A 16966-nucleotide genomic window follows, 5' to 3' on the forward strand; every position below is an offset into this window, starting at 1 on the left:
GCGGTGCCTTTCCGCTTTTAGCCTGCTCTCCTGCTTTTTTGCCTCTGCCCCCCCCCCACGCACACACGTTGCTTCGTCATCTTTTGGGCCTCTACATCCCACCTGCATGGCTAGGGTGTGGTGAGACTCGAGGGTGTGGGTTGCTTTCCAAGTAGCCTCACTCCAGAACGCAGCTCCAGGTGTTTCCCAGCCATTCACGCCCATGGATCAAAAGATCTACCAGTTCTGCTGGAAAAGCAGCCAAGAATCGGGTGACTGGCACCATGTGAAACGTTAACACATTTGACAGCAGCACAAAAGCTTCCGTAGGCTAGAAGATACACATACATGCTGTGATGCAGGTGTTCATTTTTAAGGTACTGCAATACCCATGCTGCTTTTGCAGCAAGCTACAGTCCAGTCAGAAGGGGCTGCAGCTGAGTGGTACAGCCTTTGCTTTCCTCACAGAAGGCCCCCCAGCAAATCCACAGCATCCGCAGGCAGGGGGTGAACTATGAGTGGATTACAGTGGTCAGTGCCTGCAGAATTGGATTAGGCAGTCCCATGGTGTAACTCAGCGTAAGGCACCTTCCTGTGTTGCTATGCCTGTTTACTCAGGTGTAAGCTTTATTGGACACAGTGACTCCAAGGAGACCCGCAGTCATTTTGGGACACTGACGATCACATTTGCCTGAGGAAAGAGAGGACCGGCCCATGGCTGAAACGTCATGGATTCCTGGCCCGCAACAAGAACTGCCTGGAGTCTGTAGAGGCAGCCTTCTCTTTCTTTTCACTTTCTTCAGACCTCTTTATGCCTGGGTTCAGTGGCACTGAAGAGCACCGTGGAGCTGCATGTCTGAGATGGGGCAGGGGAAATCCTTTGAAAAATAGGCTTTCCCTTTTTGCGACAAGAAGGCTCCATCCACCTTCCAGATGAGGCCACAGAGATGGGGAAGGGGGAAGCTTGGGCAGAAAACCAAGAGTGGGCATTTGTGTGCATAGACTTTGAGCTCAGTGTTATTTCAGAGGAGTATTTGGGATGCTTGTGAGCCCATTATCCTACATCATCAGCACCCCCGTAGCCTATCTTGAATTTTCCAGCCATTTGGCAGGGTTAGCAAGGACTGATCGCCATGTAGTTTTGCAGATCCACTCTGCCACAGCAGCTCCTTGTGGGTCAGAGAAGAATCTCCATGGAGGGAGAAAGACTCTTTTGAAGGATGTGCCAATCCTGCAGCTCAAAAAGAAAGCAGGTTCATGAAGTGCTAGGTTACATACCTCAAACAGAAAAGCTCTGAGGGTGTTTCCTGAGAAGGAGCCGGTTGTGGCGACTCCCTGCCTCAATCATAAATGCTCCAGACAGGTCCAGAGTCACCTTCCATTTGCATCCCTCTTGTGTTTCTCAGCCTCTACTCCTCTGTTTCTTCTTGCCACAAAAATCCATTCAGGAAAGGCAGTGGAATAGCTGCATAATGCCTTTTGACCAGTAACACTAGGAACAGCCCAGCTGGAGCTGCTCTGGGCTAGTATATTCAGCATGTTGATTTGCCCACGCATGCTTGTTCCTGGAGTTGTCTATGCTGAGACAGGCCCTGGGCCCACCTAGTCCAGTGCTGCTGGCCCTGACTGGCAGCAAGAGCAGTCAGTGGGTTTCAGCCAGGATTTTTCCTAGCCCTTCCTGCAAAAACCACAGCTTACATGTGAACCCTTGTGTGCCACATTCCTTGAGCTAGTTCCGCTGAGAAGTCCTGTGGGTTCCTGGCACCAGTAATCTAAGTGCATTGTGCTTTTCACCCCTCTGCATCTGATTTGTGTCTGCAAAGCCCCTCCAAATCAAGACCAGCCCATACCAAGGAAAAGGACATTACAAAAATGTCCTTCCCTTCCAGCAGGTTTGTGGTTAATGAAACTGAATTTCTTGTGTAATTCCTTTGCCAAAGGGAAGGGTGAAGATTTGATTGGTCATCCGCCCTAAATATTGATTAATAGAACCTGTCGATTTTTTAAAAATTATTTAATGTCGAATTGCAAACCACCAGGACTGAGGTGCACATATTGACAGATTTCTTACCGCCGAGATTAAATTTGTCGTGGTTGTGTACGCACGCCCTCATGTGGTGAAACGTGGAACTGTAAAACGTGCCACACCGGCATCTGAGCGCTTGAGTGGCCGTGAACTGTATGCAATTACAGATAGACACACAGACACAATATGTGCTGCTGTGGCCAGGGCCGGCCTACCACAAAGTGGGGTGAGGGACCGCCTCCAGCACCAGGCGCTGTGAGGCAGCAGTGGCAGCCCCGGGCTGTTCCTCCCGAGCCCCCAAACGTCCCCTTTTGCGGAGGGCAGAGCTCCATGCGACACGCGGTCCATCTTGCACGCCCGCACCAGCCTGCTCCTCCTCAGGGGCAAGGGATGCAGCGCGGCAGTGCCCTGGGGGAAAAGGCGTCCAGCAGGAAATGCTCCTTTCCATTAGTATGAAAGGATGGGTGGCATCTCAGCATGCAATAACTCCTTCAGTACATCTGGTAAGTCAGGCTGACAGCCCAAGTCTCTGCGTGTTTACTCAGAAGTAAACGCTGTTGCTTCCAATGGAGTTTATTCCAAAGGGAGCATGAACAGCAGGGGCTATTCTATTCTATTCTATTCCCCTCCAGATGTTTCAGCCTGCAGTTCCAATCAGCCACAGCCAGCATGGCCAATGCCCGAAGATTGCTAGGAATTGTAGCCCCAGACATCAGAAGGACTACCAGTTAGGATTTTATTATATTAAGCAGTATGAAAGTATTTTATCAGCATCTCCAGATATGCAATGATGCGCAATGGTAATTCCCTTTTGGGAGAAGGAAATAATTCAAATAAATCTTGTGATGGAATGTTCTTTAAGGATACACATGTTCTTTTGAATTATCTACTCATCTCTTGGAATTTAACACATACATGGATTTCCCATGCCCTTCTGACAGCTAAAAGACCCATGTTACAACACACACACACACACACACACACAAAATAAACAGCTCGCTTGCAATAATGCAGTGGGTGGGGGATTTCATGAAACTTCCCATTTTTGAATGTGCGACCATTAGGCGTAATCCACAGATGGATAAATGCATAGATTTGCGGCTCCCTTGATTGGAGTGTATTAATAATTCTTTTTAGAAATGTTAGTAAGTTCTGTTATGTATTAATATATTGGAATAGGTAATATATATGTTATCTAATGTTGTGGGTTTTTTAATTTTATTCAAAAATTGCAATGTTTTAGTTTCATTCTTTTTTTTCTTCTTTGATGGTGCAAATTGTACTGCACAATAAAAATAACTCCAAAGAAAGCCTTAAGTATCTTGTGCCCACCAAATGTTTTTGTTTGATTTGGGGAATTTTTAGATTTTCTGTTCAGTCATTATTCTTGAGTATCTGAGGTTGCCAGGACTAGACAAACCTGTTCAATACAACTAGAAACACGGGTGTTTCTGAAAAGTTAGAGTTCTGCATGCAAAGCCAGAAATAACAGGATGGTGCTTGCAAAAACTCTTATTTACCAGTCCTAATTTAAGAAAGCATCTGGTTGTACCTGTTCTTGCCTCAGGTTGTTGCAACACCCTGTTTTCAGACACCTTGGGAAAGGGAAGGCTTTAGCTCTGCATTCTCATCATTCGCCATTTGGGCACAATATGGACTGCCACACAAAGGCCGCATGAGTTTAATCCGTGATGAGGTTCGCTTCGCAGAACCAAGCTCCAGAGAACCCGAACCCGAACCCTTTCCTGCCTCACCTGGAGTCAAGCTCTGCTCCCGACCCATGGCATCTCACTGTGCCACTCCAGGTCCGGCAACCAGGGTTGGCACAACTGGGCACTTGCCAAGGTCCCACCATTCAGCAGGCACCCACATAGGCCCTCCTGAAGCGGCTCCTCCTCAAAATTGCCACCTGCCTCTCCATCTGCTGCCTCTTGCTCTGGCCCAGGCCACTGTGGTGGTGGTGCGGAGCAGGCGATCTGCCCACTGCCTCTCTGCCTGCTGAGCAAGCAAGGGGAAGCCTTGTTGAGAAAGAGGAGAAGCTGCCCCTACCGGGGGCAAAGGCCATGGGAAGGTGGACTCACTGAGGGAGGGGTTCCACCGAGCAGGTCTTGCCCGAGGGTCCTTAATAATTTGGAACCACCATTGGCCTGCACCTTTCCCCCAGGGGTCACCATGAACCACTGGTTTTGTGGGACCAGGAAGGAGGATCCCTCTGCCTCCAGAAGACACTGCAGCTGCTCTAAAAACTCTTTGTGGGGCAAGGAAAACTTCTGGGGCTGGAGAAATCCCTGAAGGATGGAGCATGCTCAGGGGACATGGAATGTTGGCTGGCTGGCTGGCTGGCTGCCTTTGGCTGGGAGGAGGAACAGAACAGCACTCCCAGAGGTGGGTATGGCTGGCTGACAGCACCTTCTCTGCATTACATTGCTCTGCATTTGATGCAGGCCCCACTTCCGCTAAAGAACTGCATTGTTTAAATGGTGCTGCTCATGAACCAGTCCAAAAAGCCTTTTAAACACAGTGCTTTTGTTTGCCTGCCCATGAAAGGGTTACTTAATAATGTTTTGCACTTCTGCATTTTATTATGGCTGGGATATGCTGTAAGCTGCAGGCCTTTTTTCTGTCTAAACAGGTATAAGATCGCCCTCTTATGAGGCTGCAATCCTGTGCAAGCTGCCAATAGCTCCAGTGAACAGGGGTTTCACGGATGGAAAGAAAATCTGAGTATCAAATCTTCCTTGATAAAGTCAGTGGAGTAAACCATGAACGTGGTCTGAAAATGAATGCTAAGAAAACCGACATTGGTAAAAAGCAGGTAGTCCAAGAAATTGTTAAACATCCAAAGTGAAAGTTGATAGGCACGACTCTCCAGGCTATAGATTAGCATGACAGGACTAGCCTATCAGAATCTTTATCAGCTGTCTCAGGGCATTCCCTCAGAAAATGGAAAAAGCTTGCCAAAGGTGCAATGGGCAAAGCTTTTCTAAAAGGTGTAAATTAAAAGATAGACTTACTGCTAACCGATCTGCTTCTGTATCTCACTTGCTTAACTGCTGCCTACGTGACTTTGTAACTTCCCATTGTTCCCATATTTGTCTGCAAGCTGATTGTAAAAGTATAAAAATCCCATTGCCATTCTGCCAGGTTCCGCATTCTTACTAGAATGTTGGTCCCTGCAGGTAATAAACTCCTCTTTAAATTTACCAACTGGTCTCTGGTCTCATCTGCAAAACCGCGAGATACAACAATAGTATGACTACTTTCCCCTGCAAAAATAATCACACACACCCCTTTGATTTTTCCAGATTTTGTTATTACAACCTGGAACTGAAACGGATCACACTGGCACTGTTGCCCCTCTATGTGCACAAGTTACTCAATACTGAAGGTGCAGAATATTTTTATCATAAAAGTAAACAAAAGCTTGTTGGTTGTGTAAGGATTCATCGCTCTGAGTCAGAACTGGGTAGAAGCACCTTTGGCAGGGATTGCAGTCAACTTTGCACTATAATGAGAAGCACCACTGAGTCTGAGCTGCAGGCGCAGGCGCTCCATCTAGGCCAGGAGTCAGCAACCTTTAACACTCAAAGAGCCATTTGGACCTGATTCCCACAGAACAGAAAACACTGGGAGCCGCAAAACCCTTTTGACATCTAAAATGAAGAGAACACTTTTTTTACCTTAATGCTATGTATATCTTCATTATGATTTAGCTGCGGCCCTTGTTCAGTCACTAAAAACTGTTATTTTTAATCTTACATTATAAACTTGTAGGACTCCTTTCATATAGTTCGAATAGGAGAACTGCTTCCTGCAGAGTTAAAGTCAGTGCTAAAGGACTCCATGCATTAAACAGCAAACCCCATAAGTTCATCAGCAGTAAAAGCAAATGAATCTATCCGCATATCATTAAACGTTTGGTTTTCTTCAGAAACTTTTTTCTTCTTCGATTTATCCATGGTTGGCCTACGGGGGTGGGGGGGGAGCTCAGTAAATTGGCACGGGGGGGGGGGTCGGGGGTCGGGTCACAGATCCAGATCAGAGGCTGTGCTGGAGATATAGGTGTGTTTAGTGACTGATTAGCAGACAAACAGTCAAGTGCTGTGAATTGTGACAGGTCCCAAGGGCAGCTTTTAACATTCAGATGAAGATTACATTGGAACAATGAGAATCCTTTCATGTTTCGTGTAACATGAGAGCCCGCAGGAAGCTTGTTTAGCTAGGAATGTAGTGATGTAGCAATTTACTTAACTAGCTGATTTACTTAAATTACTTACTTACTAGCTAGCTAAACTAGCTGATTAACCACGTGCGGCTCCGGAGCCGCGGGTTGCCGACCCCTGATCTAGGCAGAAGGCGGCCTGCTAGTCCAGCACAGCCCAGCAAACACACCCAAGACCGGGCCCTCTCTCCTCGAAATTGGAGGAAAGGCTTTGGCGAGCACTGCTGCGTTTTCTGCCTAAACATACCTCGGATTGTAGCCTTAAAGAAACACATGTATAGGATGAACAGGTTTTGCATTCCATCTTTCTGCATTCTTCCTTCCCACCACCATTGCCACAACCGCATGCCCTGAAAGTGGAAACTCTCCTGGAGTGGACCCCAGGCCACCAAAGCCCCTTCTGGAAATTTCGGGGGAAATTCCTATGCAAATATAGATGAGGAAAAGCCTTATAATTCTCAGCATGCCCATGCTGGCAGAAAGAGGCCTTTTTCCGGACAGCACCTGCAGGCTTGCATCTTAATGTGGCAACCCTCTCTGGAAAATGTAGAATTGAGTTTAATTGGATTTTTCCCAACCCCAGCCTTCCCCAACAGGGCGCTCTCCCTCTCCGTTGCCCATCCTCCCCAGCCCGTCTAACCGAAGATGATGGGGGCTGTAGTGCAAGTTAGCTGGAGGGCAGTCAAGTTGGGTGAGGGCTGCGATGGAGTCTGGCGCTCTCTGCGCGCGCACTGTCGCAAGCAGGCCTGGAAGCTCTTCTCCAGCTGGCTTGCTGGGCGCCGCGCCCCCTCGCTAAGACTGCCGGATTACTCCCGAGTAAGCGCGCGCTCAGGCTCGACCCGCCACAGCTTTCCCCCCAAGTGCACGGACTGCCCGCCCCGCCGGTGACAAAGAGGCTGCGAGTGGCGGCGGCGCCTGCGTACCCACCCCCGCCGCATCCGGACGCGCCTCCCCAGCCGCTGATTCGATGCCGGCCCCGGCCTGGCCCGCCCCGGCTCCTCCTCCTCCTCCTCCGCTTGCTCGGCTGGCCTGCCGGACGTTTGCATCCGAGCGAGGAGCCCCGCACGCCTCGCCTCCCCTCAGCGGCAGGAGCAGGGCGGAAAGGCGAGCGCCAGGGCGGCGATGGCTCAGGAGGAGGCGGCGGCGGCGGCGGCCGGCGGCGGCGGCGAGAGCGCGGAGGCGAGCAGCCCGGGGCTGCTGCTGGAGATCGTGAGCTCGCCGCTCAACCTGAGCCTGCTGGGCCTCTGCCTCTTCCTCATCTACCAGATCGTGCGGGGAGACCGGCCCCGCGCCGCGCCCGACGGCGAGGAGGAGCCCCCGCCGCTGCCCAAGCTCAAGCGCCGCGACTTCACGCTGGCCGAGCTGCGCGCCTTCGACGGCCGCCAGAACCCGCGCATCCTCATGGCCATCAGCGGGAAGGTCTTCGACGTGAGCCGCGGCAGAAAGTTCTACGGGCCCGGTGAGGGACGCCCGCGCCCCGGCGCCCGCCCGCGCCCGAGGGGATCGGGGGGGTGGGTGCGGGGGGCCGCGGTGCGGGTCGGGTTCCCTCCGGCGCCGTTTCCTTGGCGCTCGCGTGACCTGGCGCTTCCAGCGCGGCCGGGGCTTCGGGGGCGAGCCTTTCCGCGCCCCTGTAAGGTAGCCCGGGATTCCTGATCCGCTTGGAGGAGCAAGAAATGGCTCTCCGCGGAGGCCGCGCACAAGCTCATCCTAGATAGCGCGGCCTTCCCCCGACCTGATGGTTCGCAGAGGGGTTGGGCAACCACTAGCTGGGGAATTCTGGGCGCTGTAGTGCTGCACATCTGGAGCGGGGGGGGGCGGGAGAGGGTGCTGTGCGCGCCTGTTGAGCGCTGTCGTCCGCGCTGGAGCTTCTCTGGGTGAGCGAGCGCTGGCTCCAAGCCACGATCATGCTACAAACGAGAGGGTGCAATCCTTCATATTCGAGAGAACTTCCAGCATTCCCCAGCCAGCCGTACCGTCTGCTGCATGCTGGGAGTTGTAGGATTGCTCTCCAAACATGCACAGGATTGAACTGCCGCCTTCTTGAAAGAGTAATTCTGCACCACCGGCTCACGGAGTCACAGCACCTCCAAGGTGGTGGCGAGCTTTGATCCTGGCAGGTCCCTGTTCACGTACCCACAGCTCGATCCTTTCTTACGTTAGCTCAGAAGTGAGGTGTCCTGATTTCAGTGGAGTTTTCAACACAAGCTTGCGCAGGACTGCAGCCTCTGCCAGGAGGTTGCTCCATCCTGGTATCAGCCTGGCGTGACTGCTGCTGCTGCTGCTCCTGCATTAATTCCTGGCTAGGGTTGCATTTTCCATTCTTTGATTGCACGATCTTGGAGGAGGGCAGTGTGGGAACTCATCTGTTGTGTTGTATTCCAAGAATTGCATCACATTCTCATAGCTGCACAGCTTTTCAGCTCCTGCCTTAGTTGCTTCGCCTGCCCTTCTGCCCGTAAGCAATTATTAAAAGTTGTGCTAAGCTGGGAATCTCTGGTGACGATGTGTGAGTCAGTCAAATATTTTGTCAAGACTCTTATCGTGTGTTGCATTGCTCACTTTGCTTTTATCGTTGGTTGTTATCAGGAATATAATTGAATGGGTTTTCAAACCCCTGGACCATCTGGCTTTGCTCAGTGTGTGTGAAAATGAGTCCCGTGTTGGAGGGTTTACTTCTTCAATTGTCTTAACAGGGTTGCAAACAGAGTCAGCTTGTGACATATGTAATGACACAATCCTGTGCATGTGCAGCAGAAAAAGAGTCCTAACACAAAGCAGCACATTCCTTATTGTGCATAAAGTGCAGCTTTGCTCTTTCATTAAGAGGTTGCGCTCCTATCGGGGTGATTTTATTGTGGATGCTCCATGTCTAAGAATTGTCATCAGTGAATCTGTTTGTTTCTCTAGTGATCTTTATTATCCTCTCTTCTGTTTGTTGCCTTAACTTTTTGAACTTTATTTCCAAATGAAATGAAATCAGAACAAAGCCCTATAATTCTTAATATTTAATGCTGAGAATTGTAGGGTTTTTTTGTCTTAACATTTGTAGGATTGCACCCCAGTAAATGGACATGACATTTCGGAGGCACGTAAAGACCTGAGACCGCTCCCTATCCAAACCCACTTACAATTCAAGTTTTCAGTCTCTTTCAAATGGACCATGCAGAGCTGGGCTGATGTGAAGGGTTGAACACATGAGAGCATGCAGATTATAAGTTGCATGTTCCCTGTAATGAACCCCGTGTTCTCATGTAAATGAGATGTAAATAACAGATAGGTCAGGATTGATTATCCACTCCTGTCTGTGTTGTCAGTTCTTAGATATCTGTGGCCTTCCAGGATCTTCAGCAGACCTTCCCATCACTGGTTACTTGATCCTTTCAATTGACAATGCCATGGATTAAACTGGATCTTCCTGGATGGCAAAACGAAACTCCTAGTACTGGATTTGTTTTGACTATCGGGACAGGTTGGGCCTAGCTAAAAACCAGTCTTTAAACAGAAGGATGCAGCTCACCCATATTCTCAAGCATTGTGAGGCTGGGAAGCAGGGCCTGCATAGCTGAGGTGTGCTAAGCACTGTTGTGAAACCCCATCCCAGGACTCTGGGGAACATTAATTAGCTTGCCTTTTACTTTCGGCTCCTTTTTATTTTTTAGCATTCAACATACTTTAGATGCATTGACTTGGAAACCCATACGAACCCTGTCTGGAGTTTACTTCGAGATAAAAGTAGTATGGATAAAGCAACCTAATTTTCTTTTTGTTCAGAGATTTGAACCAAACCTTGCTTGCCTATTTTTGTTAGTTTGCTGTTAGTTATCAAGTTTATAATTATGACTGTGAAACAACTAAACTTGCTCAATGGCAGGACACCTGCTTTGCCCGCAAAAGCACTCAGGTTCAAGCACAGGTTTTAGGACTCCCCCACCTCAATCCCTGGGATTCCACTGCTGGCAGCCAGAACCGGATCGACCAAGAGCCTGGCAGTGTAAGGCAGCCTCGTGTGTTCCTGTGGGGCCCTGCTTTGGATGGTAAAGCAAGCAGCGTCCAGCTCAGCTAACTGATGCACCATGGCTGTTTCACACAACCAAGCATTTGCATGATCGCTGTAGTTGCGGGGAATGGGAGAACGGGCTCCATACCTGCCCATACGAGGTAGCAAGGAGAACAACAGGACAACGGGCGAGTTGTGGTCTAATGCAGAGGTGAACAGAAAGGAGATCTCCAGTCCTGGATTTCAACTGCCAAAGTGGCACTGGGTGCTGAAGGCACTCCTCGCCCACCTTTGTAGAGAGAGAGAGAGAGAGAGAGAGTGTGTGTGTGTGTGTGTGTGTGTGTGTGTGTGTGTGTGTGTGTGATGTACAGCTGAAGGCTCAGGTGGTGGGAATGTGGAGAGGGATATACCCTAGAACCTCTGCAGTGCATTGCCCAGCCTCTTTCCAGCTTGATCCCTTGCTGAACCAGTCCGGCTTGTTCTGTGAAGGGTTTTCTACCCCAGGCACTGAAAGGGGGAAGGCATGCGTTCCAGGCTGGCCTGTGTGTGTGGCCTCTCCTGCTAGCCAGATCACCCTGAGCTTTGCCTTGCATGCAATCTGTGGAGGAGGAGAGAGGTTACACATTACCCAAGGCCCAGAAGCAGCTGCTCGGAGCTTGCCTCCCCCACCTTCCCTTGAATATTGAGCAGGCTCAAAGGTGAGCCCCTGCCCAGGCAAAGGGTCCAAAGAGGCCCTGTGTGTAGCCAGTCTGTTTCTTTTTCGCAGTCATCCCTCTTTTTTTTCCAAAGGCCTGTGGCCAAACTACACAAAATGCATGTGATAAAATGCCGAAGGCCACCTTTTATTTGCATGGGGACAGGTTTTTCTCCCTCTTTGCTGCACCCCCCACCTGTATTAAATTCTTGTTCTTGAAAATTACTTGGATCATTCTTACCTAAATCAGCTCTGTGTCTGCTATGAGCCCCTGACAAACTCAGAATCTGGAGTTTGTCTTGAAAATCCAACTTTTCACACTTTGTGGGAGGGTAGATAGATGTTTCTAGCCCTCATGATTCCAGAGAAGTCAGGGGAAAGTTCCAAAATAAGATTGAACAAGACTTCTGTCTGTGAGGCAAGAAGCTTGGATTGCAGTAGATTTTAAAACTGAAATTCCTGAGCCCCAGTAAAGTATTTGTTGGAGAGCTAAGCTGAGCTAAGTTACTGATTTACGTTACCCTTTTACTGTCTAAAGTCAACAGAGAAGCCTGCTAGAATTGCATATTTACCGGGGAGAAGTTATTGCTCAAAATAACTGTTTGCCAAAGATTTCTCTGCACTCCATGGGAACAATTCAGGTAGGGATGTGTGTGTAGTGGTTAAGAGCGTGGGACTGGGACTCAGACGATCTGGGTTCGAGTCCCCGCTCGGCCATGGAGCCAACTGGGTGACTTTGGGCCAGTCACAGACTCTCAGCCCAACCTACCTCACAGGGTTGTTGTTGTGGGGATAAGATGGAAGAGGAGAATGATGTAAGCTGCCTTGAGCCCTTTGTAGGAAAAAGGCAGGATATAAATTGGAAAATAAATAAATAAATAAGGTTGCCTTTAACTCTGGTGGTCAGTAATAAACCTGGTGCTCTCAGGGGGGCAGCTGGCTGAAGCTGGTAGGAGTCGTAGTTGAAAACATGTGAAGGGCACCAGGTTGGCAAAGGTCGATATGGACAGTGATTGGTTTGGGAATAAGTTGGGGCCATGGTCTGCCCCCGTTTTCGTAAGAAAACTCCGTGTCCTCCATCAAGCGTGGTTTGCAATGCACCTGGCTTTGGCTAACCAAGGCTAACTCTGACTTAAACCAGGACTTTGGCTTGGAATACAGAGCAGCCATTAGCAGAGGCTCAGCTGTATACAGAAAAGGCCAGCTATAATGCCGGGCCACAGCCAAAGGGAGCAGAGAGGGTTCAGCTATGAGAGTTGGGGAGGAGGAGCTGGCGATTTCTGGTCACTAAGTCACAACTTCCATTTAGTGACTGCACGTGAAACTTGTGGAGATGAATGGGGCTCCTCAAGGAAGTATTAGTTCTACTGCTCCGATTGGGTTGTAACCTTCCTGCAGGCGCACATGAGGCATGGACTGAAAAGGCTGTGCTCGCCTACTGCCTACTGTGAACCGATTCCCTAAGACTGCATACCCAAGGCCACAAGGGGCCACTACTCCTTTCCCCCACCAGGGTAAATGGGAGAAATGCAGGACCATCTGAGGACCGCTTAAGCAGCAGTTCTGCCCCCTAAGTTTAAGCTGGAGTTTGGAGGAGCCCTCGTGACCCCCCCCCCCCCCCCCCATTGCACAGACTCAGGCTTGTGTGTGTTGGGGGATTTCTCAGCAAGATGCCAACAGTTTCATCACTGGTGGTGGATCTCAGTCTTCACCATCCACTTTTTAAAAGTACGACTTCATTTTTCTTAAAAGCAAGTCACTTATTTCTAGTCCTTCCAGCACAGTCTCCTGTCCGCTATTTTGGAATCCTATTTACTCTTCCTGCTTCTTTGTTTTTCTGGGCTTTCCTTTCTCCTTTTCCCATTCAACCTATTCTTAAAATATCCATGGCTGGAAAATAGTGCAGGTGACCTGATGCCCTCAACTCCCATAATCCCTAACGTAGTCATGGAACTCTGGGAGTTCTTGTCCAAACATCTAGGGGAATACCAGATTGCCTACCCCAAAGTGAGCTGCTCAGAGATAGCATCATTTAGAAAACTCTGTGTGGGTCTGTCGTGGTGAGGCATGCACAGTTTTGAGAGGAACTTTTCTTCTAAAGATGTCTTCCCTGACCTGATTTGGACCTACGCCTGTCTGCATGAGCTGTCATGGCCAGTGTCCAGAAATGCTGAGAGCTGCAGTTCAAAGAATCGAGATTGCGTCTGTTGTAAAGCATCTGCTTATTTGGCCTTGTACCTAATCCAATAGCAAGGAGATACCAACAATCTTAATATCAAATTGTTCTTCTATGCAGATGGTCCTTATGGGATTTTTGCTGGAAGGGATGCATCCAGAGGCCTGGCTACCTTCTGTCTTGATAAAGAAGCTCTGAAGGACGAATATGACGATCTTTCTGATCTTGACGCCACACAGAGAGAGACCTTGCATGACTGGGAACAGCAGTTCACATGTAAGTATTTCAAAACTTGTGTTGCCCAAGGCTTGCACCCTTTGCAAGCTCTCGCTGTATGCAGGAGAACATGCTGTTCTGTTCAAGAACTACACGCCAGGTGCTGAACCTGTCTTCTGCCTTTTCTTAAATTGGCCTTGCAACAAGCTGAAGTTGGCCTTTAGTTGTACTGATAAAGCAGCACTGCTGGGGATGTTTCCCTCCCAAGTCATCCATCTACATTCTGTGGGATGTGCGCCCAGCAGTATAATCCCAAAGGCACACCATAGACCTTTCTCTGATACATGGTGAATCTGAAGTACCTGTTCTACAGAAGCACCTTTTGGCAGGCAATCCATATATTCTTAATGCAAAACCCAAATGGAACTAGTTTTCTTGGCTGAAAGTGTTTCTGTCAAGCACTGCTATTCTGCCCTTATGCAGTTCACTCTTTCGACCTAAGGGTCAATTTCAGAGCGCTCAGGGATGCCTTTTTAATGGTGGGCAGAGTTATAGGCTAAGGCGATAAGGCCAAAATATGGAAAAATATTCGTGTATTTCTGCTTAAAGCTCTTCCTGCTATTGAGAGAGCCTTCGGGGAAGCATTTTGACCTTTTAGAAAGGTGGGCTGGGGAGTGCAAAATCCAGAAAAGCCAGAAGAAAGGGGATAAGCCCTCTGGGGAAACCAGAGAGCCTGATTAGTGCCCATCTTCAGGTTCTGCATGCCCCAAAAAGTTGGTACCTGCAGTTTGAGGATGTTCAGTAAAATAATGCTTTTTTCTCCTTCTTGTTCAGTTAAATACCACTATGTTGGCAAACTGCTGAAGGATGGAGAAGAGCCAACTGTATATTCAGATGAAGAAGAATCAAAAGATGCTAAAGATCGCAAGAATGATTAGCAAACAAAGCAAAAGCCATCTGGAGATTCCTGGGGAAGTTGTTTTATTTTTAAAGGACTTTTTGTCACATTCTAGTTCTGTTTTAGTGGTTTGAACATCAGCCCTGTCTTTAGAAATAGTACAACTTGCTATAATTAAACTTTTTAAAATCTATACTCCTAAGTAACCTTGCCAGCCAGTGCTGAGTCTCTTAAATCAAAGCTGTGTTATCCAGGTGGTGTTGCTGCAGCAGAGCCCTAATTTTATAATAAATAAATGGTACAGTCTGCAACACCTTGACTTTGTACAATTTCCATTTATTGAATGGTGCTTCACAAAGGCCGCCATGGAAATCTTACTGAATGGGCATTGCACAGCAGTGGCACTTGAGGAATGATGCCCAGTAAGCCGAAGCATGAACTAAGGTGGAGTTTCTCTTTATCGAATTGATGGTGAACAAAAAACTTCCTTGCTACTTCCTGGCCCACAATAACCATCCCTTTACAACAGTAACTAAACAAGCTAAAGGGTTTAACTCAGTTTACCAGTCACTGTTTCATCATTACCCCATACTTACATACCACTCAGATGAACTGGCTTGCAGTTGTTGTCTTTTGGACTTTGTATAACTTATGCAGAATCTAGATGACTGTAAATATTTGGGAGTAGAAACCTATTTGGTTTATTAATAATGAATACACAACTATGGAGTTTGCTTATTTTTAAAGCTCCTTTTATATAGACATTTGCAGCCATGTCTAGAACAGACTTGATTGGTTTCAGAATCCCTTGCTGTTTCAGATCCGTACAAAGAAGCTTGCTTCGTTTACTATTAACATATAACTTCAGTATTAATTTATCTGATGTGTGTGAGAGATGAAACAGCTGAAGCATCTTATCAATGTGTCCTTGGAAGTCCCACTAGGTTCAGTGGACTTAAAATATGCATAGATTTGCAGCCAACTTGCAAATTTCAACCCTCTTCAAAATGGTCTCTCCTAGGTTTTCCCCATCCATTGCCCTTCAGATGTATTAAACTACAACTCCTATCAGCTGTAACTAATCTGCTCATGCTGGCTGCAGACAATGGGAGTAACAGTCCTCACACATCTGGGGGATACAAAGTTAAGTAATACTGGTCTCTCCTATTCATAAGGCATTTGCTCAAACTGGAGGCGTCATTTCAGAGTAGAATGGAATCAAAGGTTCTTGGTCGCTTTTTCTTGGCAGCATCCGGAAGCACAAAGGAGAACCTCAAGGTGGCAGATATGGCAAGAATAATCCTTGTCTTGGCTAGATGAAACAAAGGGTAAAGCCTTTATACCAAGTTGCATTAGAATTGTCTGGCTCAAGCAGGATAACGCACCAAGGGACCAGCAGAAATCCGCCAATGTTGTGGGTCAGTCAAGGAATAAATTCCAGACTGCAGCAAGGGTCAGATTAGATTTGAGAAAATAATGTATGGGAATCTAGTTGGGTAGTAGAACAAGTTATCAGGCAAGCTGTGGATCTGCTGTGCTGGAACCTGGATAACTTGTGTATAGTTTAGTGCATGGGGCCTAAACTGTGTTCTTGGGAACCGTACAATTCACCAGATGATCACCAGTATTCCTTGGTTACAAGAAATGGTAACAAGAGCTTCACTGCAAAAAAACTGCATTCACCATTATTGTTTACAGTGAACTGCAGCACAGTCAGTTGGCTCTGAGAGAACAAAGGCGAGGGCCATATACCAGAAAAACCCAGGGCTGACAGCTGAACTGCGCACCCTCCAAAACCTTTTCAAAATGGGCATCCTCAGCAGCCAAACTAACTTGATAGAAAAGCATCCCTCAAGGGGTTGTAGCTTGAAAGTTTGGCCAATGGTAGCAGTGGAACTAGTTGGATTAAGTTTGTTCTGCCAGCACGGCTGTGTATCTTCCCGTGTCATCTCCCTGCCCCACATTTACATTCTTTGCACAAAGTGGGATCTGTTGTGTCCTTGAAACTCTTTATTTAAACATGAAGCACAGAATTCAGAAACTATCAGCTCACAGCACCATCCCTCCTTAAATGTGCGATTTTGTTGTACAGATTTTTTTCCTAATAATGCGAAGCCTTCAAAACAGATCATTGGCCTACATGGGTCTTTCATGGTAGTTTTTCCCATCTTTTTTTAAAGCCATTCATCTTTGTAAAATTGACTTTGGGTGATGTTGTTTCAAATTAAGAACAAGAAGCTTGTGTTTTGTTTAGTTTCTAATGGAAAAAGATAATAAAATCTTCCTAGAAATGTGGCACCTCTTTGCTTGACCTAAAATGAAATGCGGTATTTTAGTATCCCTCCATCAGTGTAAAAGAGAAGCAATCATGGAATCTCTCAGTGTGCTTCTTCCAATCCTCCTACTGCCAGTGAAATAAATATTTATGATTAAATTCCTATCACTCATTTCATTCAGTGAAAGAACCCAGCAAACAAGTTCACAGATAGTCAACTCAAAGTAAGAAATCAGATAAGCAAGCCTGCAAAAAGGGAAGTTACATAATTATCTTGAAAAAGAGACCAAATACAAGCATTCCCCAACTCTTGAAATTCTCTTCTTATATATTATTGTCCCACAAGGCTAAGCATGCCTTGACAGCAGCATGCTGAGAGTTGTAGGCCTTTCTTCCGAAACTTTAACAGGACTGTATCCAATGTAAAGACCCACAACACCATTTCCATTGTAACTACTTTCTACTATGTAACTTGTCGAGCAG

The 16966-nt window shown here is 47.6% G+C and overlaps 1 protein-coding gene across 1 annotated transcript; it reads left to right on the forward strand.

The window, feature by feature from the left end:
• The first annotated feature begins 7257 nt into the window (after positions 1–7257).
• PGRMC1 (progesterone receptor membrane component 1) lies at positions 7258–16642 on the forward strand. The gene is made up of 3 exons (XM_044427189.1): positions 7258–7686; positions 13215–13370; positions 14145–16642. Exons 1-3 carry the CDS (start codon positions 7350–7352, stop codon positions 14246–14248), a joined length of 597 nt encoding a protein of 198 aa, XP_044283124.1. The 5' UTR covers positions 7258–7349; the 3' UTR covers positions 14249–16642.
• Positions 16643–16966: the final 324 nt, after the last annotated feature.

The sequence above is a fragment of the Varanus komodoensis genome, unplaced genomic scaffold, assembly GCF_004798865.1.
Source record: "Varanus komodoensis strain SLA01 unplaced genomic scaffold, ASM479886v1 scaffold18_3, whole genome shotgun sequence".
NCBI lineage: Eukaryota > Metazoa > Chordata > Lepidosauria > Squamata > Varanidae > Varanus > Varanus komodoensis.